This window comes from Nothobranchius furzeri, chromosome 2, assembly GCF_043380555.1.
Source record: "Nothobranchius furzeri strain GRZ-AD chromosome 2, NfurGRZ-RIMD1, whole genome shotgun sequence".
NCBI lineage: Eukaryota > Metazoa > Chordata > Actinopteri > Cyprinodontiformes > Nothobranchiidae > Nothobranchius > Nothobranchius furzeri.
In genome coordinates, this window is record NC_091742.1 from 87,027,880 (window position 1) to 87,055,097 (window position 27,218).

The window sequence follows — 27,218 nt, forward strand, 5'->3', positions numbered from 1 at the left end:
CAGGACTTTCCATGAAAGGAAGGTCCGCTCACCTGTTCGTCAGATCATTATTTCCTCGCCATGATCTTTTATCATCCCATCATCCTCCAGTCATCCAACTGGAACCAGTTAGTGTTCCTGATCATTCTCAGAATATGTCACGCCTGCTCTGGCGTTAAAAGTTAGCACATTTAAGTCCTAGATCATATTTGTGCCTGTTCTACTGTCATTTTGAAGGATTATTATTTATATGTGTGTTTTTACTACATTATGAGTAGAAATGCTAATAAAAACTCCCAATTATACAAACAAGTGAAACTGGAAAAATTAGAATCTGGTGCAAAGTCAAATTTATTTCAGTCATTCATCTAGACAGAGAGACTATTTAAAGGCTCAGGAAGCCTTTGCAGGTGTTTTCTATTTGTAATTATAAATTTTAGTTGATTTGGGTTTTGTTTCATATCACACAGTGACATTTGAATGATTAAAATGCATTTTTTTATTAAAAGCTTTAGTTTACAGTAATAACCATGTCTAATGTTTGATTATCTGTCTCATAATTTTAATTAAAAGTTTTACTTTGAGAGCACATTTTCCTGAACGATTAAAATGCGATTAATTTAGATTAATTAATTACAAAGCCTCTAATTAATTATATTACAATTTTTAATCAAGTCCCAGCCCTATTTTTTATCTCTGTTTTGGGGTATTTGTTGTGTTTTTATTGATGTTTCATTGTTTTAAATGCTTGTTTTATGTTTTTACTGTCGCTGTAAAGCTCCTTGGTGGCACGTGTCATGTCTGTAAGGCGCTATACAAATAAAATTGAGTTGGGAGTTTATTAGTAGAAGCTACCCATTAGCATTAGCAACTCCACCACACAGCAGAGCTCCTCCAGGCTTGTGTTATTTGTGGAGATAATTCATCCACGTTGCAAATCACGTATGGGGTCTTGTTGCTGTTATCCAATCTGAGGCGAGATGTCCAATTATCAGGAAATAAGACTCCAAATTCTGCTGTCAGAAGCTAGTTTGCCCTCCAGCTGACTTCCACGTCCTCACACTGGCACACCATACCGTCTTTTCTTCAGACTACGACGTACGTCTCGGCCCGGCCGCTCCGCTCATCACAGGATCGTCGGCTAGCAGTGCCTACACCAGGCTCAGGACAATCCAGACTCTTCTCATGCATCGTTCCACAAATGTGGAATGACCTTCCAAGCACTACCAGAACAACGGCTTCCTTTTCAATTTTCAAGAAAATCCTGAAGACCCTGCTCTTCAGAGAGCATCTTCTTAACTAGTCTAACCCTCCTCTCCATGACTGATGTCAAGTTGTTGTTGTTATTGTTGTTGTTAGCCTCAAGGGCAACATGCCGATTATCGCTTGTAAGTCGCTTTTGACAAAAGCGTCTGCCAAATACATAAACATAAACATACAAGGCATTCATTCCTATAGAGACCACTGCAAATGTACAAAAATAATCTTTAACAAATAAAAATAATGATTTTAGTTTGATTTTTAAAAGGGACATTATGGAAGTTTGACAGCCAAAACATGTATAGAAATAATAAATGTCTTCTTCATACATTCTCCTGCAATGCCCTGGTCCTGTAGAATGAGCCCTGGCATTTTTACTGTGATTGCCTGTTTTTCTGTAAAATCACAGAAAAAGAGAGATGCTCGGGTCGAGCGGGCTGCTTCATGCGCGTTCACGCTCAGGCATAGCTCTTAGCATTTGCTATCAGTAGCTTTAGCAGCAGAGAGAGAGGTAGTGCCAACTCAGCGACTTTGTCGCTGTTCCTAACGCCTAGTGATGAACCTAGCTACATTTCTGAGGACCCTTAGCTACTTTCTGTAGAACTTTCTTCTAGATATTTCCTGCAAATTAGCAACAAAATAGCCATTTTCGCTCCGAACTGTTCTTCGGTTTGACGTTGTTTCAGCTGTCATCAACTATATAAAAGTTACAGAAACTGTGAATGTTACTAGAGCGTAGCTCACCTTGTAAGATGTCTGACTCTCATGCAGAAGACCTGGGTTCGATTCTCAGTGGGAACATAGTTTATATAGAGTTTCTTTTTTACATTAATGGTATATTTTTTTTACAGTAAGATGCCCAAATTTTTATTTGAGACTCGCCGAACGGCATTGAATTCACAGATAAAAAAGATGTGGGTTCAACTTTCATTTTGGAACAATTTTTCAAGCAAGGGAAGGGAATGATCTGAGCATGCAGGAGGACTGACCCATCATAAACCTTTGTCGGCTGTGCTGAAGAGAAAGGTACAGAACCAAATTATTTAATTAATTAGCTACGTGTTCTCCTGCCCTCTGTCCTCCGGGCCACACACACACACACACACACACACACACGGGATGGTCTCAGCTGTTATTTTCGTTAAGGAGTGTGCACGTACAGCATGCGCGCCTCGTGCACGAGCCTACTATTGAAGCTGCCATTACGCTTTTGGCCTGAGGGGACAATCGTGAGCATAAAAATTCAAAACTCCGTACAGTCCCTTTAAAGAACTTTATTGTATATTTCATATTTGTGCTAGGTAGCTTACTAAGCAGCCTTTGTTCATAGAAAAGGAGATTACTTCCATTGAGACTGATGAGCTAAAGGCTAGTATGACTGCACCCAACATCAGCATGTAAGGCCTATAAAAATGGCTCCAAATCTCCTAAATCCTGTGTGGACTTCATTAAATCAACATGATTTTTTGTGTTTTGCATCTCAAGTTCATCCAAGATTTTCTCACTATTCCACATGATACTCTGGAAAAATGTATCAAGTAACTTCCCAAAGATTCAGCTTAGTGTTCCGGAGCTGTGAGCTGTTTTAATAAGGCAGCGATGCTCTTCTGAGGTCTGGACAAACTGGTTTTAGCTAGATTGTAATTTGCTGCATTTCTTCATTTTTGACAAACATTGCATTTTGGTGACCTTTGACCCAGAAGTGCTACATTTAGCTGCTGCATTTATAACATATTCACTTTAAAAAACTCTATGGTGAAAATGTAAAGATTTGTCTTTTAATCTCTCATGAATCACTGGAATCTAGGAGAATGGAGCCGCTTTAAGAAGGAGGTACCGCAGTTTAATTCAGACTAGCCGTTAGCTTATCAGTCCTGTAGAATGTAAACTCTAGAAGCTGTTCAGGAAACCATCATCATCATCACGCACACACACACACACACACACACACATCTGAGGAGCTGAAACTGTAGGAATTTCCCTCCCCGTTTCCTGTCCTCCTCCATCATCTGTTCATCACTTCTTGTTTTCCTCGGTCTTCTTCTGACTTCTTCTCATCCCTCTTCCTCTCCTCTCATCCCTTTGTTAACATGCTCCTCTTTTGAGGAACAGAGATTTTCCGCCTGTTGACACAAAAAGTGAGAACAGCATGAGCGGAAAATCATAGAGACGGAGGAGAAAACGGAGAGAGGGATGAACGGACGTCGCCAGAGGGGATAATGAAACCTAGAAACCAGTGCCAAAGTACTGAGGGAGCATGATGGGAGGGAAGGGAAGAATGGAGTAAAAAAGGATGAGACGGACCTAGAAGGACTCTAGAAGTGTGTCAGAAGGAGAGGAAGGAGAAGAATGGAAGGATGATGTGAAGAAGACAAAGATGAGAAAAAGAGGGTGAAGGAGTGCAGATTGCATGGTGGTGTGATGAATGACACGTCTCTGGGGTCCCACTCCTCCATCTGTCCATCCCTCCCACCTCCTTTACTCCTCCTGTCCCTCCTCTTCTCTCCTTCCGCTCTCAGCTCACCTTCCTCTCTCCTTCCCGCTGTTAGGTATCCCTTCGTTCCTTCCCTGGCTCATCCCTCTCTTTATTCTTCTTTACTCATTTTTCACTCGAACTCCTTTACTTCCTTCTTTTGCTCCTCTGGACTCCTGTCGTTTTCATGCCTCCCTTCTTCTCTCCTTTTCCTGCTAACTCATTCTTTCATCATGTCCACCTCTTGATTTTTACCACTTTGTCTTCTTTCATTCTTATCCTCCTCCATCCCGTCATCGCCCCATCTTCCCTTTGATAGTGAACCTCTACGAACTTCCTCTCATCCTCCCTTCCCTCCATCTTCTCACCTCTCTAATCTTTTTTCCCTCCGTCGTGCCAGTTCTTTTTCTTCTCCTCTCCATCCCCTTGACAGTGAATGTTGGCCTCCTTCTCCCCCTCTTTCTCTCCAGGATAAATAAAACATGCTTGTGTTTAGTGGCATATGGACACAGCTCACTGTGGCATACTAATGACACACACACACACACACACACACCTGATATACGTATGTGTGTGTTGAACATTAGTGGAGCCCAGAGAAAACATTTGCTCACTTATGATTGCTCATTAGCTCTCACACACACATACACTTAACATATATAACACACACACACACACACTGGCTTTCGTTGGATGCTGCATTCCGCCTCAGTCACACACACACGCAGAGTCGGTCGTCTTAGCGGCCCTGCGTCCATGGAGACGCCACGTTGCCGGGGGAGACGGGCTGTTGTTTACGACCTCGCGGGCGCCACGGCAATGGGGGACATTGGCCGATCACAGATGGACATTTATCACACTGTTAGAAAACACCAAGTGAGAAGGAGAGCAGGTTTTTGGAGAACAGACGAAGGCGAACGACACGATCAGTGGAGGAAAAAGTCGAGTCGGAGACGGCAAACATGGAGAGAAGTAGTTAAAACGGGAAAGATGGGGAAGGTGCAACCATCTGTGAAAGGAGAAAAGGTGGAAGGAAGAATCAAAGGTTAAACAAAAAGAAAAATCAAGGATTAAATTAGAGAAGCAGAAAAGAAAATGAGCAGGAAGATAAAAGATGAGAGAAAAGGAGAGAAGAGGCTTAAACGACAGCAAGAGAGTGATATCAGTTTAATTGGCCTCATCTTCTTTAACAAAGACGCTGTGATGATAAGCGTGGGATTGTGTGTGTGTGTGTGTGTGTGTGTGTGTGTGTGTGTGTGTGTGTGTGTGTGTGTGTGTGTGTGTGTGTGTGTGTGTGTGTGTGTGTGTGTGTGTGGTAACCTATGCAGGGTGCTGCGGCACTCATTTGACTTGTTAATTCACTTCAAAAACAACTCAATGGTCCGCCTTGTCTTCTAACACACACACACACACACACACACAATTCTCGTCCACACTCCACAGGTCCATGAACTTATCTTTGTTTTCATTTTTTGGCAAAGAAATGTATAGAAACTCAGATTCTGAATTGATAAGCACATCTGGTGTTTGTGCGTACACACACACACACACACTTGAAAACACACACTCACGCTGTGTGGGTTACAGATGAAGTGCTTTCAATCTCGTCCTGAAAAGAATACACTCATCTGAGGACTCTCATGTGCACCTGCAGAGAATCAGAAGGGATGGAGATGAGGAGGGAGGGAAGGAAGGCCGGAGAGGACTCAAGTCACATCCAGTTTCTCATCTTTCTCCTCCTCCTGCATCACTTTGAGCGCCTTCTTCTAAACAAATACGTAACAAGGCACATTTGGCAGCCTGCGCCTCCTACTGGTTAACCAGAACAGCTTTCATTCAGATCTTTTAAACATACCTCACAACACTTTAGAAGATGAAGCTCAGGGTTCTACCCTGATCTATTATGTTTCCTCCACCGAAGAGGCACCAGTGCTAAACCAGTATTGGTGCTAGAACTGGTTTCCCACTACCATAACGGGTCTGATCTTCTCCTTGTTGGATTAAGATTTAACGTAGACAATCGCAGTGCATGGAGTCAGTCTATGTAGGGTTTGTCTCTTTATTCTGACGTTATTCTAAAAGCAGCAGCCCAATTTATAAACACTGTTTTATACAACAGCTAATGTTTGCAAACACTCTTTATTGATCTCCAGTCGGTGTTTGTAAACACCACTGTAAACGGTAAGGAGCGCAAATCAACACTGGCTGGTGATAAAAGAGCCAAACGTGTTGTTAGATAATGTTTTTAACGGTGTTTATTAATTCTGACCTGCTTTTACTGTGTCACTGCTAAATAAGGCCCTCGGCTCCTGGTATTCTTGCTAGTTTCACTCATTTATGTTGAAGTTGAGTATTTTATCTCAAAGCAAGCTGAGAAAGGTGAGAAAACCCTTAGGACATGTTTCATTAGATAGCACCAGCTGCTGATGAAAGTGGGTGTTCCCAAGGAGATATTTTTGGGTTGGAACCAGAGCTCTTTGGAGTGGAGACAGAAAGAGTTGGTGTTAAACAAGCTGTGGCTTCAGTTGAGCACTGGAACCCGTGTGGTTGAGAAACCACTTGACTGGAAGCGATATCTCATAACCTTGAGGACCCAAGAAGCCAGCAGAACCAGCTCCATCACATTGTGTGTTTGAAACTCAGAAACCCAGAAAGGCTTGGGTTGTGTGGGTCAGATACTTTTCAGATTGTTAACCTACAAAATAAAACACACTCTCTCCGCATCAACAAGTTCTAGTGGGGCCACTGAACACAAAACGTGTTTTCTGAGATGGGATTGGGTCATTTTCCAGCACTGTGTGTATGACCATTTGAATGGATAAATAAGTTATTGGGACTTTTATTTTGTCAATAGCTTCTATGGACAGAATTTCAAGGTGTTGAGGGGATTCGAAGTGGTGGCCTAAGGATCAGGTCTCTGCTGTTTGAAGATGATGTGGACCCGTTGGCTTTGTGGACTCTCGCTGATGTGGTTTACAGCTAAGTGTGAAGCAGTTGGGACGAAGATTAGCACCTCCAAATCCAAGACCATGGTCTTAAGTCGGAAAAGGGTAGAATGCGTTGTCCGGGTTAGGGATGAGGTCCTGGAGGAGTTAAAGTATCTGGGTCTTGTTCACGAATGAGGGAAAGATGGAGCGGGAGATCGATAGGCAGATTGGTGCTACGTCTGCAGCGATGCGGGCGCTCTACCGATCTGTCGTTGTGAAGAGAGAGCTGAGCAGGAGGGCAAATCTCTTAATTTATCAGTCGATCAACAAACCCTCAGTCATGGGCACGTATTTTGGGTAGTGAACGAGATCAGAGTGGTTTAAGCGGCCTTCCCTAGAAATAGGGTAAGAAGGTCGATCATCCGGGAGGGGCCCAAAGTAGAGTCATTGCTCCTCCACATCAAGAGGAGCCAATCGAGGTGGCTTGGGCAACTAGTCAGGATCCCTTCTGGATGCCTCCCCGGTGAGACCAACCAGGAGAAGTTCTAAAGGTAGAACCAGGACACGCTGGAGGGACTATGTCTCTCGGCTGGCCAGGGAACACCTCGGGATTCCCTTGGAGGAGCTGGCCCAAATGGCTGGGGAGAGGGAAGTCTGGGCCTCCCTGCTTAGGCTGCTGCTTTTAAGACCCCCTGGATAAGCAGAAGACGATGGATTGATATTTAATTTATTAAACCTCAGACGTGCTTTGACCTTTGGCTAAAAGAACCGGTAGGGCTGGGGGTAAACGATTATTTTTAAAACGATTATTCTGACGATTATTTTATCGAATAGTCGACTATTCTAATGACTATTTAGACGATTAATCTAGTGATTATTTTTTTATTGCACAATTAATAAAAACAAGAAAATCTCTACTAAATTCTTCCAAAAAATTGATAAATTGTTACTGTAAGAGAATAAACACTACAGGCCTTCCATTTTGTATAACACTGCTTTTATTGTGTTGCGGTTGGTTATGTTCTGGTGACGTGTAGAACTTGGGAGAGCAGGCTGCTGCCTGAGAGGTGGTTGGAGAGGGAGTATCTCCATGCAGCTTTGTTTTGGTCACTTATGTGCATGAGGCGAGTGGTGTTACGACCCTTCCTGGGGAGTTTGGCTCGTGTGCAAAAAGGAAGGGACAATAACACAGGATTTAAAAGTTAAAATGATGATCAGGTTTACTAACAACAACAACAAAAAAAACTAAATCTTTCCATCCACAGGTTGGGAATAATAAAACTAATTCTGCCTGTGGGGAATTAAAACAAAAAGTACAAATAAGTAGGGATGTCCCACTGGGCAAAGATTACTGGGTTCTGGACCAAAATAAGGATCTCCAAAGGTCCAAATTCTAAACTGGGCGGTTAAACCAAACTCAAGGTGATATTTTAAACTAAACCGAAAACCCACAACACTCTAAATGTAATAAAAGGGAGATCTACACCACAAAAAAGATGAACTCTAAACCAAAACGTAACAGCTTATCCAAATGCAAGAAACTGTTAGCAAAAATGCTAACAGTAGCTTTACCAACGTTAAGTTCAAGTTACCAAGTTTAAATAAACAAAAACACCAGCAGCAAACAGACCAGCATGGAGGAGAGACTGCTACCACAAAAACAGCTCTCCTAATGTCTGAAAGAAGCTCCTTTATGAAGGGAGAAACGCTCCCGGTGATTTTCTACATCTGCGGTAGAGACGGAGCAGCGCATCTGACCCCGGAAGTTGTTGTCCGTTGCCGGGAGACGAAGTCGGGCAAAACAGGAAAGGAAACTCGTAGCGGGCGGACATTGTTCCTGGTCCTCTGTATTTGACGGAGGTGTTCGTGAAGGCGGAGAAGAGGGCGAACTAGAGGAAAAACAGACAGATTCCTACTCTATTTACAAACTCCTGGGGATGCAACAAGTAGGCGCGGTGCGTCGACTTCCGGATCTGACGTCGACGAATTTTTAGAATCGAGCCATCGACACTTCGCTACAGCTCTAAGAACCAGAGCCACTGGTTTTATTATTTATGAATTTTCAATTGACCTATGAACTCTCAGTCAGCTAATTAAACAGGAAGTAGGAAACAAACTCTTGACAATAGAACAAAACATTCATCAGACCCGTTCTGTCACTCAGAATTTTGTAAAAACTTGGTTTGTAAGAAGTCTGTTTTTGCCCCAGATATTTATGCCAGACACCGCACAAACCAGCAGGACTAAAGCCTGCTTTATGCTTCTCCATCAGCTCAGGTGGGGAGTCGCGCACACGCATTAGCAGAAACAATTTCTCTGTGTTGCAAAGGAATTCCCCGCCAGGACAACAGAGGGCATAGCACTGTGGTGTGCTGCCACCATTACAGTCACTTATCCGGTCCACGATGGTGTGTTTACTAATGTTTGTACATTGTTTTAATACACTTTAGAACGTTTATTTTACACGGACTAATCTGTCCTTCATTCTCCTTAACCTCTTTATGCGATTGCCACCTCAAAACCCACGTTTCTCATCATTTCCATCCATGAATAAAACGCTTGCTGCACATCTTTGTACTCCTTCAGTCACGGGTGAATAAACGTTCGTGTTTTTGGACTTTTTCCGTGAGTCGTTTTTGAATCCGTTCCATTTCTGCTTCTAAAGCTCTTTTTTGTCTTTGATGGAGCAATGGTGGTGCTTTGATAAATTTAAAGGAAGTGGTGTCCTGACCAATCACAAGCTTACTTTTGACGGATAGTTAAAAAAATTGGGTATGTCTCTATCGCTCTTTGTGAGCCTGTCGGAGAGCCCTTGGTACATAGCATAATAGCGTTGTGTGTCTCCGCACCGACGCAGACAGAGAAGTGTGAATCAGGACTAATAGTCTGACCAGGAATCACTAAACATAAAGCATCACGTTTGCTGTAAACAAGCATTTAATTGGACACAGAGTCAGAGTTGTCCAAAGTAACAGATCTGACTTAAATGGGACTTCTGTCGCTGACCCTAAAACAGAGGTTACACTTCTAGTTCCTGTTGGACTCTTAATGACCAGCTGTAGTGCCTCTGGGTTTCTAGCAGAGCAGTTTTCTTATTCAAAAGCACCAACGGCCATCCAGACTTTGTGAGTTTATTAGAAATAGAAAAAAAAATGGCCGCTGCAAATAGGCATTTAAGACGGTCAGTGAAAGCTAAAGATGGACGACCTAAGTGCCGGAGCGCTGAGCTGAAATCTTTTTGACTCAGCACAAGAACAGGCAACTGCATTTGCAAACTGGCGCTCCTGAGTGCTTGCAGGAAGAAAAGGAGACAGGAAAAAAAAACTAACACACAAACAACACAGAACAGTGTGTTTCTAAATTCAGAACACAAAGAGCAATTTCTCTGTTTGGCTGTTTGTTTTATTCAAAGTGTGACTCTGTCTTTTAGAGTGCGTTCAGAGCACTCCTCCAGAGATGTAGGTGCAGCCAATTCAATATTTACAACCGCCGGCAAATGGGGTGGGTTTCCCGTGAGCTGAGGGAGGGGCCCAGAACCTCTAAAGATGAAGCTGTTGTAAGATGCCTAAGTCATGGACTACACAGTCAGATTTAATGTGTCAGTCACCGGCCGTGGGTTGGCTATGTGGGTGCGGTGGCTCATTCCTCCAGGTCTTGGCTTTACTAAGACAAACAAGTGAAAGTTAACACACACAAACCAACCAGAAACATTACGCTGAACTTAACTTATCTATCCATTTTTACCCCTTATCAAAGTTCAGGTTGAAAAGGAAAATGTCCATGAGGAACTCCTTCCAGTTCCTCGAGGGATCCAGATGCATTTCCAGGCCAGAGAGGATATTTAATCCCTTCAATGGTTTTTGGGTCTGGCCAAAGGGACACACATGTAAAACTTCTAAAGGACGACCAAAAGGCATCATAATCAGATGGCCAAACCAACTTAGACGTAACTTCTGATGAGTAGAGGCTTTGCCATAGAGAGTCCACACTGCCTTCTGCTCCCCACTCCTGCAGACCACCAGTTGTATTATCCACCTCAGTTTGAAAACCATGAAGATAAAGCAAAACCACTTTATGATCAGTGTTGTGTGGTAGTTTTTTTTTCTCACCTGGTCAAACCAAGAGTACGTTCTATAGGGTTCAATAAGAAGCTTTAAGGCACCAATGTTGGTTCTAAAATGCCAAACTGTAAAAAAGACTTCATAGAAGCAACTTTCAACAGGTTTTTATACTTTTTCATTGGAGTTTTAATCAATTAATAACTTTTTTGCGTGTCTTTTATGCTTGACTTTCTCAGTGGCCTAGTGGTAGAGTGTCCGCCCTGGGACTGGGACATCAGGGTTCAAATCCCGATCGGCTCATACCAAAGACCTTTAATGGGACCCAACACCTCCATGCTTGGCACTCAGCTTTAAGGGGTTGGACTGGTGGGTTAAACCACCAAATAGATCCCGAGCACAGCCACCGCTACAGCTCACTGCTCCCCACGGGCTTGTGTCAGATGCAGAGATGATTCCCTGACGGGTCAAGGACCTTTTAAAATAATACAAGTAACAGTGGCATATTTATTTTTTCCTTTATGGGGTAGAACAAAATATATGTGTTTTTCAGATCAGAATTAATGAAAGTACTTTCTGTTTCAGTGAGACGTAACAAAGTTTGCATCTCTGGACTTTGTTCAGCTGACCATGCTATGCTGATGACTCACTGTTTTCTCACCCTAACTGTGTAATGTGTCCTTCTTTTCTCTTCACTCTTTTATGTCCTCTAGTTCTTTTCCTTCTTCCACCTTTCAGAAAACATTACGGTGCACGCGAAGGGAAAAAGAGATGGGTAAACGAGGTGCAGACAAGCCACAGGGGAGCGCTGAGACACACTCTCACAGGCACGCGGAAAATGTATTTTCTCTCTCTCTCTCTCTCTCTCTCACACACACACACACACACACACACACACACACAGTCAAGTCTATACGGTGCGTGTGTCTTTGAAGCAGTCTGTCAATCAATCACACACTAATTCCCAAGATTCCGTGGTCGCCATTAGCGACGGGGGTCGATGCTCGGTAACCGTGGACACAGCGGACAGCCATCGATCCGAGAGAAAGAGAAGCAGGTGTGTGTGTGTGTGTGTGTGTGTGTGTGTGTGTGTGTGTGTGTGTGTGTGTGTGTGTGTGTGTGTGTGTGTGTGTGTGTGTGTGTGTGTGTGTAAGTGAGAGAGAGAGATAGTCATGATGGAGAACAGCATTGTGGCTCTGCCCTCAATATTGATCGACTTCTTGTTTCACTGAGGCGAAGCGGGCACTCTGACTCTGTGTCTGAATCTGTGTGCACGTCATTGTGTGTGTGTTTCCTGTATCTCTACATGCATCTTTGCGTGTGTGTAAGTGTCAAGGTGTTCTTCAGTAAAGTAATCAATGTCTGACTAGAGTTCTGACCCCACACAGGCACTTCGTTTTCTACTTTAACTCTTTTTAATCTCCGTTTTGTCCTGAAGCGTTCCTTCTCTCCGTCTGTGAAACTCCACTTGAACTTATTCCAGATCATAAAACCATCAAACACATGAAACGTGTGTCAGTAGCATGATTACGACAGTCTGGTTTCCATTTTCCTAACAAGACGCTGAGACGTTTAGCTCAAATCATGAACTTCGTGTCTTTGTGAAACTGGACAGACGGGTAAATCAGATTTCATCCTCTGGGAAACTCAAATATTAGTCTGAAAAGTCATGAATCTGCTGGTGTCTTTATTTCTGTGGGCGTCCCTCCCTCTTGTTCTTTCTGAACAGATGGACTGGATTTCCCTTTTTATTGTTCCTGACCTCTTTCTCCTCTTTCATCCTTTTGTGTCATTCATTCCTCAGCTTTCACTTTTACTTCTGCCTTTGCAACTTTGTTCTTTTTCTCCTCCTTTTTGTTTATTTTTCTCTTTCACCGTACGGAGACAACGGTAGAAAGGACGGCTCCTTCTGCTTTGATCGAATGGGGTCTGAGAGGACAGAAGTGAGACAGACCCAAGAAGACACGACCAGTCCTCGTTTCTAAAACGGAACAAAGTTAATGACAGTAAACAGAAAACATGGCGAGTAAACAGAGTCCAGCCTGCAGAGTGAGGACATGTGATTGGGCCTGTAGCAGCATAACTAAAGGCATGAGCCAGGATAGCCTGGTATGTCCTCCAGCAGACTCAGATTTGTGGAGAAACTTGTTTTGCAACACATCAATCAGGAAGTAAAACAAGGAAGCAATGTAAAACATCCAGCCACTCGTCTGTAATTATCTGTCCCATAAATGGTGATTGTGCCTCGGCACAACAGAGGGAGGTGTCCTGATCACGTGGGCAGATACTGCCGAGCTCCGGCCAGCGACTGTATTGAAAATGAAAGTAAAAGTGGGCTGTAAGGTTAGTTTTTGTAAACAGAATCAGCTGAGATGATCATCTGGAGCGATGCAGCGCTCCTGGAGCTTTTCTCTGTTAGAGCTGGAGCTCAGATCACCAGAGACTGCACGGGGACTGTGGAGGACAGACACCTTTAGGAGCTGCTTGTTAAAAAAAACTTAATGAGAACGGCTTCAGTCGCAATAAAAACAAGTTATGTCCAAGATAAACAGAAGTCCGCAGCAGCACAGAGACCGCCCTCATACCCCCTTAATGCCGCCATCACCTGGTCTTTTGTAAAAAGGGCATGATTGTGCAACGTAACCGCCACGGTCTAACCACTTAGGCCTAGTCCACACGTAGCCGGGGTTTTTTAAAAACGAATATCCGCCCCTCCAAAAACTTGCATCCACACCACCGCGTTTTAAAAACAAACTCTGTCCACACGTACCCGGATAAATACGTTGTTAAGGACATGCCAGACCTGTAGGCGGCAGTACTTCCCCCGTTCTTAACCTCGTCCTTCGTCTGTGGTCTTCCGCAAGGAGCAGTAATTCCGCTTGCAAAAACAAACAAGCAAAAAGCGCTTGGACAATTGATGGATCGGGTAGTGACAGAGCGCAGCTCTGAGGGCATCCATGATGCCGGCTAGTGTAAACACAGGTCGCACACGTGATGTCAGCATTTTATTGTCGCGGAAAGTGACGTTGCGGACCTTAAAACTCCGGTTTTGTCTGTCGACACGCAGACACCCAAAACGGAGAAAACGCAGATCTTCACTTTGGCCGGAGTTTTTAAAAAGATCCGTTTTTGTGTGAAAAAACTCCGTTTTCGTGTGGATGACAGGCCAAAACGTAGAAAAATGTCTACGTTTTGGCAGATCCCCGGCTACGTGTGGACAGGACCTTATAAACGACCTACGGCTCTCTGACGCTTCAGCGTTGTGGCACATTGACGACATAGCGTTGTAAAAACAGCTTAAGTGATTTCGTGACCAGCTGCAGAGTCGTTGTTGATGAGCACGTGAAGGGGCACGCCGCTGAGGCCGTGGGTAAAACATGTATTACATTGTAAGGCACCTGGTGGAAAGCCTCTGTAAGCCTACAGCTAGGGCCATCTGACGACAAAAGATCATTAAGAGTTATGATGTGATGACGATCTACCAAAGCTTAGAGATCGTAGAACCGTCTATTTGCATTCCATATCCCATCTGCGCCGTTACTGCTGGACTCGTCTATGGGCACACAACACTTGTTCTCTCTCTCTCAATCGAGTCGCGCTGGGGTGGCTACCTTTCACATTTGAATCGATTCAGTACCAATTCCAAGTACCTAGAAATCTATTACCAGTACTTAAAGGTACTAATTTTCTTTTGAGTAGGGCTGGGCGATATGGCCTAAAATTAATATCACGATATATTGAGGATTTCACCTCGATAGCGATAAATGGACGATAGCTACAGGCATGCGCAGAAACAAATGCTGTCCAGATGGGGCTGTCACATGTATTATGTTTTTACGTGACTGAAGGTGGTACAGCTTCTTAAAGGGACATGAACGTTGCCAACCTACACACATCTTTTCATTTTTATCATCAAATTTATTGAGATGGGAAAAATGATCTCGATAAGAGTCAGAAATTTCGATAACGATACATTTTTGATTTATTGCCCAGCCCTACTTTTGAGTGTTTAATAATTAATTCTCTTTTTTAATTAAACGGTTTTTTCTAACTATATAACCATATTTGAGAAACGATGATAAATAACATACAAACTGTTTGTATTTTATCATTGCAGTGTTGTACACACTTCTTCAGTATGAAAGCCTTTAACCACAACTGTTTCTAAATGATACAAAAACTAAAACCCAGCTCCCGTTCCTCTCATTTCCCCTCTGGACCAGCTGTGTAATGGGTGGGTCCTTGTAGTTTTAGAGACTGCAAATTAAACCGAAGACGCTTCTGAGATTTGGTCAGCTTTTATTTTCTCTCCAATCAGTAGCAAGTTGATCTGAATGAGTCTGACTCCTCCCACAGTTGTGTTGTGTTTTTTTTTAGAACTCATGGAAAACCAACCAGAGAGTTCCAGACGTGTGACGATGATTTTGAGTATAACTTGAGAGGACACGAGCTTTGTGAATGTTCTGAATATGTTAAAAGTTCCAGAGGTACGAGAGTGAGGCCCTGTGCCTCACACGGAGAAGTTAAGGACCCACAAACGATCATCGCGTTTAAAACTAGTCGCCAACTGAGAAAATTCCTCAGATCAGGAGCAAACATCTTCAAGAACAAAATAAGAATCCAGTTCTCTTTGGTTTAATGTTGGGATCATTATGGTCTGACAGCATCTGCACCAGTATAATCCCAGTCACTCCACTGGTTCCACTCATGATTAAAAACTCCTTTGTCTAGTTTGGTTTTAACCTGCTTGTTGTCCTTCATCCCTCCTTCCATCAATCCATCAGTCCGTCCTGCTTTAAATTAAATTTCAAACAGCCTCCCCCCCCCCAACTACACACACACACACACACACACACACGACCCGCCCTCCCCCTTTCCCATCATGCCTCTATCTTGTTTTCTTTATAGCTTACAGACAACTGTACAGTGTGTAATGGACATTCCTCCAAGGCCGTCAAGCGTGACTGGGGCAAAACCAACTGACCTACACACACACACACACACACACACACACACTCTCTCTTAAAAGTATGCACAGATAAGCACGAATGTAAACCCTCACACACACATTTGTACATGAAAGCAAACTGTACAGACACACTCAGCACAATGCAAAAGCTAACATGGTCACTTACACACACACACACACACACACACACACACACACACACACACACACAGTCATCTCTTTCACTCTGCTGGTTGTTGTGTATAGAAGTCAGTTCCAGGTCAGCGCACAGAGCCGGGATCTTAGTCCTCACAAAGGGGAGTGTGTGTTTTTCTGCATGTGTGTATCGGTTAATGTTCACCGGGCTAGAGGAGTCTGAAACCACACTAGACACAAAAAGAGGTTGGCATCGACAGCCGGCCCAGACTGACAGAATTTGTGTCACAATTCACTGCAAAGCATCATGGGTAAAGGCAGGTCGCACCTGTCTGTGGCTGGGATTGGTTACCTGGGAGGAAAGACGATGCTGAAGGTGTTTGTTGTGATTATGGATATGCCAAAAGTGGTGTGTGTGTGTGTGTGTGTGTGTGTGTGTGTGTGCGTGCGTGCGTGCGTGCGTGCGTGCGTGCGTGTGTTTTGCACTGGGATAAAGCCAGTATCTCACTGGTTCTGAACCAGTGTTCAAAGGCATTAGTAGTCATCGTCTTTAGGGGTTCTGGAGCCTCTTTAGAACCTGACTGTGTTTATTTTGAATGAGACAGGAAGTTGGATGAAAAGAGAGGAAAATGTGGTAAAGGTTGGTGACCCAAAACTCTAAGTTGCTGACGCCTGGACAAAACGCAGATATTATGAAGATTTAATGCAAGGATGTCTAAACTTTTCAAGAGGAGGGCCAAAATCATGAAGGTAAAACTCCTCATGGGCCATAAAAATAAAATTTTTTTTTTTAAATGTTTATTATGTTTATGTACAGGGAGTGCAGAATTATTAGGCAAGTTGTATTTTTGAGGAATAATTTTATTATTGAACAACAACCATGTTCTCAATGAACCCAAACAACTCATTAATATCAAAGCTGAATGTTTTTGGAAGTAGTTTTTAGTTTGTTTTTAGTTTTAGCTATTTTAGGGGGATATCTGTGTGTACAGGTGACTATTACTGTACATAATTATTAGGCAACTTAACAAAAAACAAATAAAAACCCATTTCAATTATTTATTTTTACCAGTGAAACCAATATAACATCTCCACATTCCCAAATATTTTATAATATATTTCTGACATTCAAAAACAATACAAAAACAAATCAGCGACCAATATAGCCACCTTTCTTTGCAAGGACACTCAAAAGCCTGCCATCCATGGATTCTGTCAGTGTTTTGATCTGTTCACCATCAGCACTGCGTGCAGCAGCAACCACAGCCTCCCAGACACTGTTCAGAGAGGTGTACCGTTTTCCCTCCTTGTAAATCTCACATTTGATGATGGACCACAGGTTCTCAATGGGGTTCAGATCAGGTGAACAAAGAGGCCATGTCATTAGTTTTTCTTCTTTTATACCCTTTCTTGCCAGCCACGCTGTGGAGTACTTGGACGCGTGTGATGGAGCATTGTCCTGCATGAAAATCATGTTTTTCTTGAAGGATGCAGACTTCTTCCTGTACCACTGCTTGAAGAAGGTGTCTTCCAGAAACTGGCAGTAGGACTGGGAGTTGAGCTTGACTCCATCCTCAACCCGAAAAGGCCCCACAAGCTCATCTTTGATGATACCAGCCCAAACCAGTACTCCACCTCCACCTTGCTGGCGTCTGAGTCGGACTGGAGCTCTCTGCCCTTTACCAATCCAGCCACAAGCCCATCCATCTGGCCCATCAAGGCTCACTCTCACTTCATCAGTCCATAAAACCTTAGAAAAATCAGTCTTGAGATATTTCTTGGCCCAGTCTTGACGTTTCAGCTTGTGTGTCTTGTTCAGTGGTGGTCGTCTTTCAGCCTTTCTTACCTTGGCCATGTCTCTGAGTATTGCACACCTTGTGCTTTTGGGCACTCCAGTGATGTTGCAGCTCTGAAATTTGGCCAAACTGGTGGCAAGTGGCATCTTGGCAGCTGCACGTTTGACTTTTCTCAGTTCATGGGCAGTTATTTTGCGCCTTGGTTTGTCCACACGCTTCTTGCGACCCTGTTGACTATTTTGAATGAAACGCTTGATTGTTCGATGATCACGCTTCAGAAGCTTTGCAATTTTAAGACTGCTGCATCCCTCTGCAAGATATCTCACTATTTTGACTTTTCTGAGCCTGTCAAGTCCTTCTTTTGACCCATTTTGCCAAAGGAAAGGAAGTTGCCTAATAATTATGCACACCTGATATAGGGTGTTGATGTCATTAGACCACACCCCTTCTCATTACAGAGATGCACATCACCTAATATGCTTAATTGGTAGTAGGCTTTCGAGCCTGTACAGCTTGGAGTAAGACAACATGCATGAAGAGGATGATGTGGACAAAATACTCATTTGCCTAATAATTCTGCACTCCCTGTATTTAGCAGACGTTTTTGTCCAAAGCGACTTACAAGTGATAATCGGCATGTTGCCCTTGAGGCTAACAACAACAAAAACAACAACAACAACTTGACATCAGTCATGGAGAGTAGGGAACAAGGAGTGGACAGTAGAGAGAGGGGACGGGTGCAGGCAAGGTGCTAGTTAAGAAGATGCTCTCTGAAGAGCAGGGTCTTCAGGAGTTTCTTGAAAATTGAAAAGGAATCCGCTGTTCTGGTAGTGCTTGGAAGGTCATTCCACATTTGTGGAACGATGCATGAGAAGAGTCTGGATTGTCCTGAGCGTGGTGTAGGCACTGCTAGCAGACGATCCTGTGATGACCGGAGCGGCCGGGCCGAGACGTAAGCCTTTGCAAGAGGAGTCAGGTCGATGGGAGCCGTACCGTCTCGGACTTTGTATGCTAGTGTTAGCAATTTGACGCATGCTGCTAGCGGTAGCCAGTGGAGCTCAATGAACAGAGGGGTGACGTGTGCTCTTTTTGGCTGATTCAAGACCAGACGCGCCGTTGCGTTCTGGACCATTTGAAGAGGTCTCACAGTACAGGCTGGAAGACCAGTTAGAAGGGCATTGCAGTAATCGAGGCGGGAGATGACAGTAGATTGCACCAGGAGCTGGGTGGCATGTTGTGTTAGGTATGGTCTGATCTTTCGTATGTTATACAGCGCAAAGCGGCACGAACGAGCAACGGAGGCAACATGATCTTTAAAGGTCAGGTGTTCATCAATCACAACACCCAGATTTCGAACTGCCTTTGAAGGAGCCAGAGATAGGAAGTCATTTTGGATTGAGATATTGTGCTGTATGGATGGTTTTGCTGGGATGACAAGTAGTTCAGTTTTAGAGAGGTTGAGTTGGAGATGGTGGGATTTCAAATGCAAACATTATTTTATATTTTTCATTTGTTCTGCTCAAAAAAGGCCTAAAATAGATGTACTAGTAACATCTTGGAAATAAAACTTTAAAATAAATGAATTTCTTTCAACAGCCTGCTGGAGAGACTTGTGAGCCACACAGAGTCAGTCTGTGGGCCGCAAATGGCCCCCAGGCCCCACTTTGGACACACCTGATTTAATGCAAACAAATGAAAGTACTTTAGCCACGGCAGCATTAGGTAAAATGTACAGTATCTGTGCATTAAAGAAACATCTGGTCACACCTGTCTGTGGCTGTGATTGGTTACCTGGGAGAAATGACAATGGTCATTAGGCAATATTTAGCAAGGCTGGCCTAATCAACTCAAATATCCAATGTTTATTATTTTATCTTTAAAAATCCTGTGGTCAAGTTACAATAAAAAGTACACTTTTGCTGGTCTTTGAACGCACCATCGCAAGTGCTCATTCATGCTAGCAATAACCGATACTCTCAGAGTCTAAACTTTCAGGTTATTTGTAGGAAAACAAACATTTGTTATTAATCAAAGTCATTTCAGATCAAGTGGAATCAGACATAAGTGGTTTCAAGCATCAGAGTTGTATAAAAATCACAAAAATCAGACATCAGTATCGGCTCTGAAAACCTGAATCAGTGTGTTTGAGTAATATTTACACAGACTTCTGTTCTCTCTAAGGTTCCTCTCTAATTGTGTGTGTGTGTGTGTGTGTGTGTGTGTGTGTGTGTGTGTGTGTGTGTGTGTGTGTGTGTGTGTGTGTGTGTGTGTGTGTGTGTGTGTGTGTGTGTGTGTGTGTGTGGGCGCGCGCACACAGGCCTAACTGCAGCAGCAATGGCCGAGCTCCAGAAGCTGCAGAAGATGAAGATGATGATGAGCCTCCAGAATGGAAACGAGTCGGACAATGACGACTTACACTCCAACACAGGTACCATACACACACACACACACACACACACACACACACCTGAGCGAGAAGAGAATGAGGGTCCCGGGTTCCTGTTAGTGTGAGGCTTGTCTCTGTAGTCCAGAGACGGGGACACTTTATGGAAGTTTTGTGTGGACATTAGCAATAATCCAGAGGGGCCCCGGGGACAGGTTAAACTTTTTAGAGCCGTTTGTTCTTTCTGTGTGGTGTAATGAACTCTACACCCACCTTCATCTGTGATCAGGCCTTTGGACTCCTCGTTTGTGTTAACATCAGCAAAAACCAACCAAACTAACCTTCTCAGCAACTCCACAAACCCAAGAAATGAAGCAACAAAAGCTTTTCTAATGCTGGAGCTCGTGGAGATTGACCAGGTTTTCATCAGCGTTCCACAAGCAGGAAGCTAAGAGAGATCGTTTATGTAAATGACCCAAAATCTGACCCAAATACAGAAACAAAAAGTTTAAAAGGCTTCATTTGCAACATGTAGCTAAACAGTGAGTTTATGACAATTCTGGGTAAATGAAATAAATAATAATGTGTTAAAACGGCTCTTTTCCCACAGCTCTAATAAGCCACGGACACGCTAACAGGACATAGGATAAAATGTCGCCTCCTGATTTAAACGTCTATTCCGCCACGTTTATTTTTAATTGGTCGCACACAACTGTTTGTTCCCAGAGCCAACAGTGAGTTTGATCTCCGAGGATCAATTAACTCCACCGGAGGAGTTTTTATTGCCTCTGACAAACAGGAAATCAGGAGAAAGGAAAACCAGGACAGAACTTCAGGAGAGTCTGGTTCAGGCTGGCCACATCGCTCTCGTTATTCTCTTTTCAGAAGTGTGAAAAATGTTTTCAGCTTTTCACTTTTGCTTCTTTAAACGACAAAAATGTCTTGATGTTAATACTGCAGATAAATTAAACAGCTGGAAACTCGCCAGTACAAGATGCTGTTTCTGTGACTTAAAACTCTAAATGTTGTTTTAAATAAGTAATTATTTTTGCTCAAAAGCTGGCTTCCCCGGGGGGTAAATAACAATTTCAGGAAGCAACACCACAAATGTAGATAGTTTAAAAATATTGAGAGAAAGACCAAAAATCTGATGTTAATATTTATTCACAAACAAACGTAGGTTAGAATCTTAAGTTTTTGGGGGCAACGTCAGCATTTTGCTAGCCTAGTGAACTAGACCAAATTCTTGCTTTGCAAAGTTTGGTCTAGGAACGCTCCACTGGAACCTCTGCAGCCCTAACAGCATTCTGGCTGGCCAATCACAGCTCTCTAGAGGGGTTTCAAACACATAAAGAGCTGTGATTGGTCTATAATGGTGGGCTAAGCATGGTGCTCTATCGCTTAGTGAACAAATCACAGAGCTTTATCCGGTTTGTGAGCCAATCAGGGCACTCTATATGCCTGGTGGGTGGGATGATGCAACAGAGTGAAACAAGATGGCGACAGCTCGTTTGAAACGACTTTTACATCAATTTTGGACTATTAAAACTTGGGCTTCATTAGAATCAGGAGCAGATAGATGTATTTAAATGCTTTTTTTTTTTTAGAAAAAATTATGTTGTTTTTTTTTTCGCACTCTTCAACTGCGGACCGCCTCATTTACCAATAGCTGTTGCGGTGAGTATGTCACATTGATTGTCCAGTAGCATGCAGAGATCATTTGAAAGACAACGGTAGAATCCGCCCCACAACCGAGAGCCGTCAGTGGAGCGTTGCCAGACTAAATAATACATTTATTTAGTCTGGCTTGCCAGGCTAGCATTTTGCAGAATGGAAGTTTAAGATGTATGAGATGAAAACAGATTTTTGCTGAATTTTCCAATAACGTTTACATTTTTTCAGAATTTTATTTTTTAGATTCACAAGAAGAACAAAAGGCAAGGGTTGTCAGAGACTGAAGTTGTATGTTTACAATCAGGAATCTGGTGCTTTTGGTGAATTTACTGAAAGAAAAGAAGCAGCAAATTTAAGCAAAACTAACGTTGCAAAAGAAAGTGTAATTAAAACTAATGTGATTTAGAAAACGGGGCCTCAAACATGCTCAAACATGAAAACCCACACGGACTCTTATCTATAACCCTCCCACTGTCTTCATGGGTGTGACCCCGCGAGGAAAGTTGACCATTGAGCAGGGTTGATGGTTTATCCCTTGGGTCCATGTGGCAGGGGTGAGGAGTGAGCACCACCTCACCCCTGCCACGTGGACCTCAAGGGATAAACCATCAACCCTGCTCAATGGTCAACTTTCCTCGCGGGGTCACCCATAAAGACAGTGGGAGGGTTAAAGGGTCTCAAATAAAAGAATCCTCCATGCAACACCAGTGCACATGAACAAGTGTGTTGGATGGATTAGTCCAGCTTTACTTTAGTTTTCTGAGTCAAAGTAGTAATAATTACTCAATCTGGAGGGTCTTCACCTGGAAAATAACTTCTTGGGTCATATTTTAAATTTTACTCTATTTGACTTTGTCTCTTAGAGCCACACTATGCTACTTTTTCATTTTTTTAAAAACTTAAAGAGCAAGTCACCCCCCCCCCCAGCAGAGTCTTACTCCACTCCCACTTCCTGTTTGAAAAATGCAACAAATGCTGCTGCCTGGCAGACCGAGAGGGTGGAGCTGCTGACAAATACACACACACACACGCTCACAACGACATTGTGACATCGTAATGTACCGGCTAACATCATAGTGTACCTCTTAGCCAATAGCGGTGGCAGATTAAAATTCAAATGTAGTGCAGAGTTTTTACCTGAAGACGGTGCAACACTGACAATTTTAGTCAGAATATTTCATTTAAACTAAGATGCACTAAAGTGCCAAATTATTGAGTACACGTGTGTACAGCACAATTAGACTCATTTATAGAGTTTATCAGCAAAGAAAAGTTAATTTGGGGGTGATTTGCTCTTTAAGCTAGCATGTGCTAAAATGACTCTTTATAGGGTTAATGAAATGTCACTCAGACCTCACCGTCCTCTTTGGCCAGAATACCGCAATTGCAACTTCAGAGTGGCGGGCCGCCTCCTGTTGGACTTCGTTAAAAGGAGCTGACATACCTGGTGCTGCAGTCTGGTTCCAGCACGTTTCCTGCATGTTTTAGATCGTGAACACAGCTGATTTGGTGATGAATCACTCCTGTAGACACCGATGAAGGCTGAGGAGACGTTTTAAGCTGTTAGATTAAGCTGTTAAAAACATGAACGCACAGCGAGGAGATAAGTTTCACTTCCGGTTTTACTAACTGGACACTAGGAGGTGCTAAAAGCGAGCAAAACTACAGAGTCTCCCTGTAAACATTTCACAATAAACATCAGTTTTTTCACTTTCCAACGTTAGAAACCAATCTTTTTTTGCATGTGTAGATTCTGACCCGCGCCCCCAGCAGTCCTGTGTGTGACTTCCTCCCGTGAACACCTGAAAACTCACCTGTACCAGAAACTGTTGCATCATATTAAACCACAGCATCACAGACTCAGTCTGACACTGGCGTTGACATTGTTTTCGCGTGTTACCTATAAAACGCTTTCCGCTCCACTCGATCTCTGCTGTGTTTGTATCTCTGAATTATTAAAGAGACAGAAAACAAAAAGCAGAGTGGAGATAAAGGATGGACGGAGCTTTCCACCCCGATTCTCCTCCTTCGGCTTCCTCCTTTTCTTCAGCTGACCTGGCAAATGGGTTGATAGAGTTACTCTTCTTCTGTTCTTTCATTTTATTCTTCTGCCAAGTCGTTTTTAATTTATTCGCTCCCGCTCTTATTCTCCACCGTCCTCTGTCGTCCGTCTCATTCAGAGAGATTTCAGAGCGCTCGCAGAAAGCCTTCTTTTCATTGTCCGACCTTGTTTTCTTTGTGCGCGACACTCACATCGGCCTGGGAAAGTGTGGGGGACAATGGAGCGGAGGAATGGTATGAAATGAAAAAGAAAATAAAGAGAGGAAGGGGGTGGGAGAAAGGGATATCTAGGGCGAGAGGAAAAGAAAAGATGTGTTTGATGGGTGGAAGTGGATCGGGTCGGCCCATTCTGCTCCTATCACAACTTTTTTATATATATAAATGAAAAAAAAACGCAGATGGGACGAATGAGAGGAAAAAACACAGAGAGGTTTTATATGTCGTGGATAAAAGTTTGAAGCATAAACTCAAAACAAGGAAATAAAATATTATAGCACTTTGATCAGATTTTAACACAAAAACATTCCAGTTCTCATTTTACTGCTGAGAATTATGTTTGTTACAAAACCTGGAACAGTTTTAAAAGCATCTAACCAGCAGATGGAAAAGCTTTTATGTTTTATTCTGCTCCGTAATCCGATTGGCTGTTCAGTATGCCACATATAATCTGAGGTAGATTAGATTAGTTACTGAATAAACACACAAACTAAGTCCAGGTGTTTAATTGTTATGATTTAAAACACGAGCAGCAAGGTCACATGGTGCAGTAGTTTGGTTGCTCGGCAACGTAAAACGTTATTGCCCACCGTTCCATTAGGACCCGTGTAATGAATCCAGAACGAGGTTAGGTAACAGAAGACCTTGTGACTAGGGATGCAACAATACCTCTTTTTTCCTAACCGATACGATACCGATACTTGGATCTAGGTACTCGTCGATACCAAATACTGATGCCGATACTTGGATCTGAGTACTCACAGATACCGAATACCGATACGATACTTGGATCTAAGTGCTTGCCGATACCGATACTTGGATCTAAGCGCTCGCAGATACCGATACTTGGATCCGAGTACTCGCAGATACCGATATCAATACTTGGATCTGAGGACTCGCAGATACCGAATACCGATACAGATACTTGGATCTGAGTACTTACAGATACAGAATACCAATACTTGGATCTGAGTACTCGCAGATACCGAATACCGATACTTGGATCTGAGTACTCGCAGATACCGATACCAATACTTGGATCTGAGGACTCGCGGATACCGAATACCGATACCTATACGTGGTTCTGTGTACTCGCCGATACCGAATACCGATACCAATACTTGGATCCGACTACTCGCCAATACCGAATACTGATACTTGGATCTGAGTACTCGCAGATACCGAATGCCGATACTGATAGTTGGATCTGAGTACTCGCAGATACCGAATGCCGATACTGATAGTTGGATCTGAGTACTCGCAGATACCGAATACCGATACTTGGATCTGTGTACTTGCAGATACCAAATACCGATACCAATACTTGGATCTGAGTACTCGCCGATACCGATACTTCTGCCACACAAAAAATGCAATGAATTGGAATACAGGTTTTATTTTCTTCTCTGGTTTCAACAGGAAAAGACTGTGAGGTCGATAAAAAAATATAATCTATTAATAGAAATGATCACAAAACTAAAATATTAGTTGAACAAAAATGACAAGTTACAATGAAGCCACTTTCAAGCAACTGCATCGGTATCGGTTCACTTTTACCAATACCGTTATTGGTATCATCCCTGCTTGTGACCCAAACTGCGGCTACAGTGTTTATAAGACATTCTGGATCTGCTGCCAGTGGGATGTGACTGGAAAATCCTCCAAAGTGTGGAGGAACCAGCAGGAATCCGAGTCACTTGTCTCAAACACCTCAGAGGAGAAGGAGCAGCGGCGGTGAACTCCTCCTGCATGATGGAGCTTTTCACCTCGTCTCTAAGGCCCAGCCATCTGATGGAGGAACCACATGGACTCATTAACAGCCGGTCGTTTCCTGTTTAGAAAAGCCCTTTGCTGCCAGCGTTTTGGGATGTTTTTACTGTTTTTTGATGAGTCACACAACGTTGTGGTCTATGATGATGTCATCGCCAAAACTACCAGACCAAAGAGTAGACTCACTTCTTACATCAGGAAGAATACTCGTGTTTCGATCGTTATCAGTTCTTTCATAATCCGTTGTCGAATTGTGATCGGCAGAAGCTTTTCCGGTTCACGCCTCACTTTTTTCGCAGTGGCCCAAAACGATCTCCTGACACATGGATTTCCTGCTTCCTGATCACGCGACGTGTGACAGTAAAGGAGTTATGGATGTTTCTGACATGATCCAAATCTCACAACATCCAGAGCTTTACCGTTAGACTCCGCCCCTTCTTCATCACAGACCAGAGCAGCAGCCTCATTCCTGCAGATGAAGACCTGATGTGCCAGCCCTAAAAGAGGCGGAGATTGGGCGTCTTGAGGAAAAGACTCCTGATCTTGAGTTTGATGACCTGTAACATCTGATCCCGTCCTCGCTGACCGCTGTGGCCTGTAGAGAGACGACCACCATTGTCTGAAGTCACTGGACCAGAGAGATCCTGTCCCTAATCCAGATCAGATCTCAGAACCTAAAGGCTCTTTAAAGGCTTTTGGACCTTTTTAACAATTCCCACAGTGAGAACCACTGGTTATAGTTAGCATAGCATGGTTGGTCCTTTATTCTCCAGCTCTAAGGTAGCAGGATGCCAACTTTTACAGGTTAAGTGTTTTTTTTTATCACTGTATTGAAACATTCTGTAGTATGTAGAAAGAAAAAATGAAGTTTCAGTGGTAAAACTGTTTTTGGCTGAACTGAAAAAAAAGAGATGCAGAAAAAAATGTAAAACAAAAAGGAGAAAAAGTGAGAGAGGCCAAGGCCAAAGAAAAAACGAGTGTAGAGATGGAGAAAGAGAGGGAACATCTGCCCATCTGTTTATTCTTCTTTTCTTCCCCGGTGTAAAAGGCAGCAGGGATGAGGCCCAGCTGTCGTACACACACACACACACACACACACACACACACACACTGAGCAGGGGGAATTCAGTAGGCAATAATAGAGAGAGACGGTCGCTAATTCAAACTAATGGAGGGAGATGAAGATGGATGAGAGGGGGAACAGTGGAGCAGAGACAGAGGTGTGGAGGGCGAGAGAGGCTGCCTGACACACACAGAGAGAGAGAGAGAGAACCGTTAAATACATTTTACATTCACACACTGACCGTTTAGAGTTGTCACCGCTGGTAATCGGGTTGCTTCGGCTCATAGAAGGTGAAGTTTTTAATAATTATTCATTCATGATTTTAAAAGTAGTAAAACACATTTAATCAGTTCGGTTTAAACCAGCGATTGATGCCGAAAACGAAAGATGTTTAAATTTTAAAGCCGATCAGCTAAAATGTTTTTTAATGATTTAATCATCATAAAACTAAAGT

The 27,218-nt window shown here is 43.1% G+C and overlaps 1 protein-coding gene across 1 annotated transcript in view; it reads left to right on the forward strand.

The window, feature by feature from the left end:
* dachb (dachshund b) overlaps positions 1–27,218 on the forward strand; it is a 125,930-nt gene that overhangs the window by 80,118 nt on the left and 18,594 nt on the right. Inside the window, exon 3 of the mRNA XM_015946041.3 lies at positions 19,915–20,025. Coding sequence (XP_015801527.3) covers positions 19,915–20,025 — 111 coding nt within the window. The remainder of the gene's footprint in view (positions 1–19,914; positions 20,026–27,218) is intronic.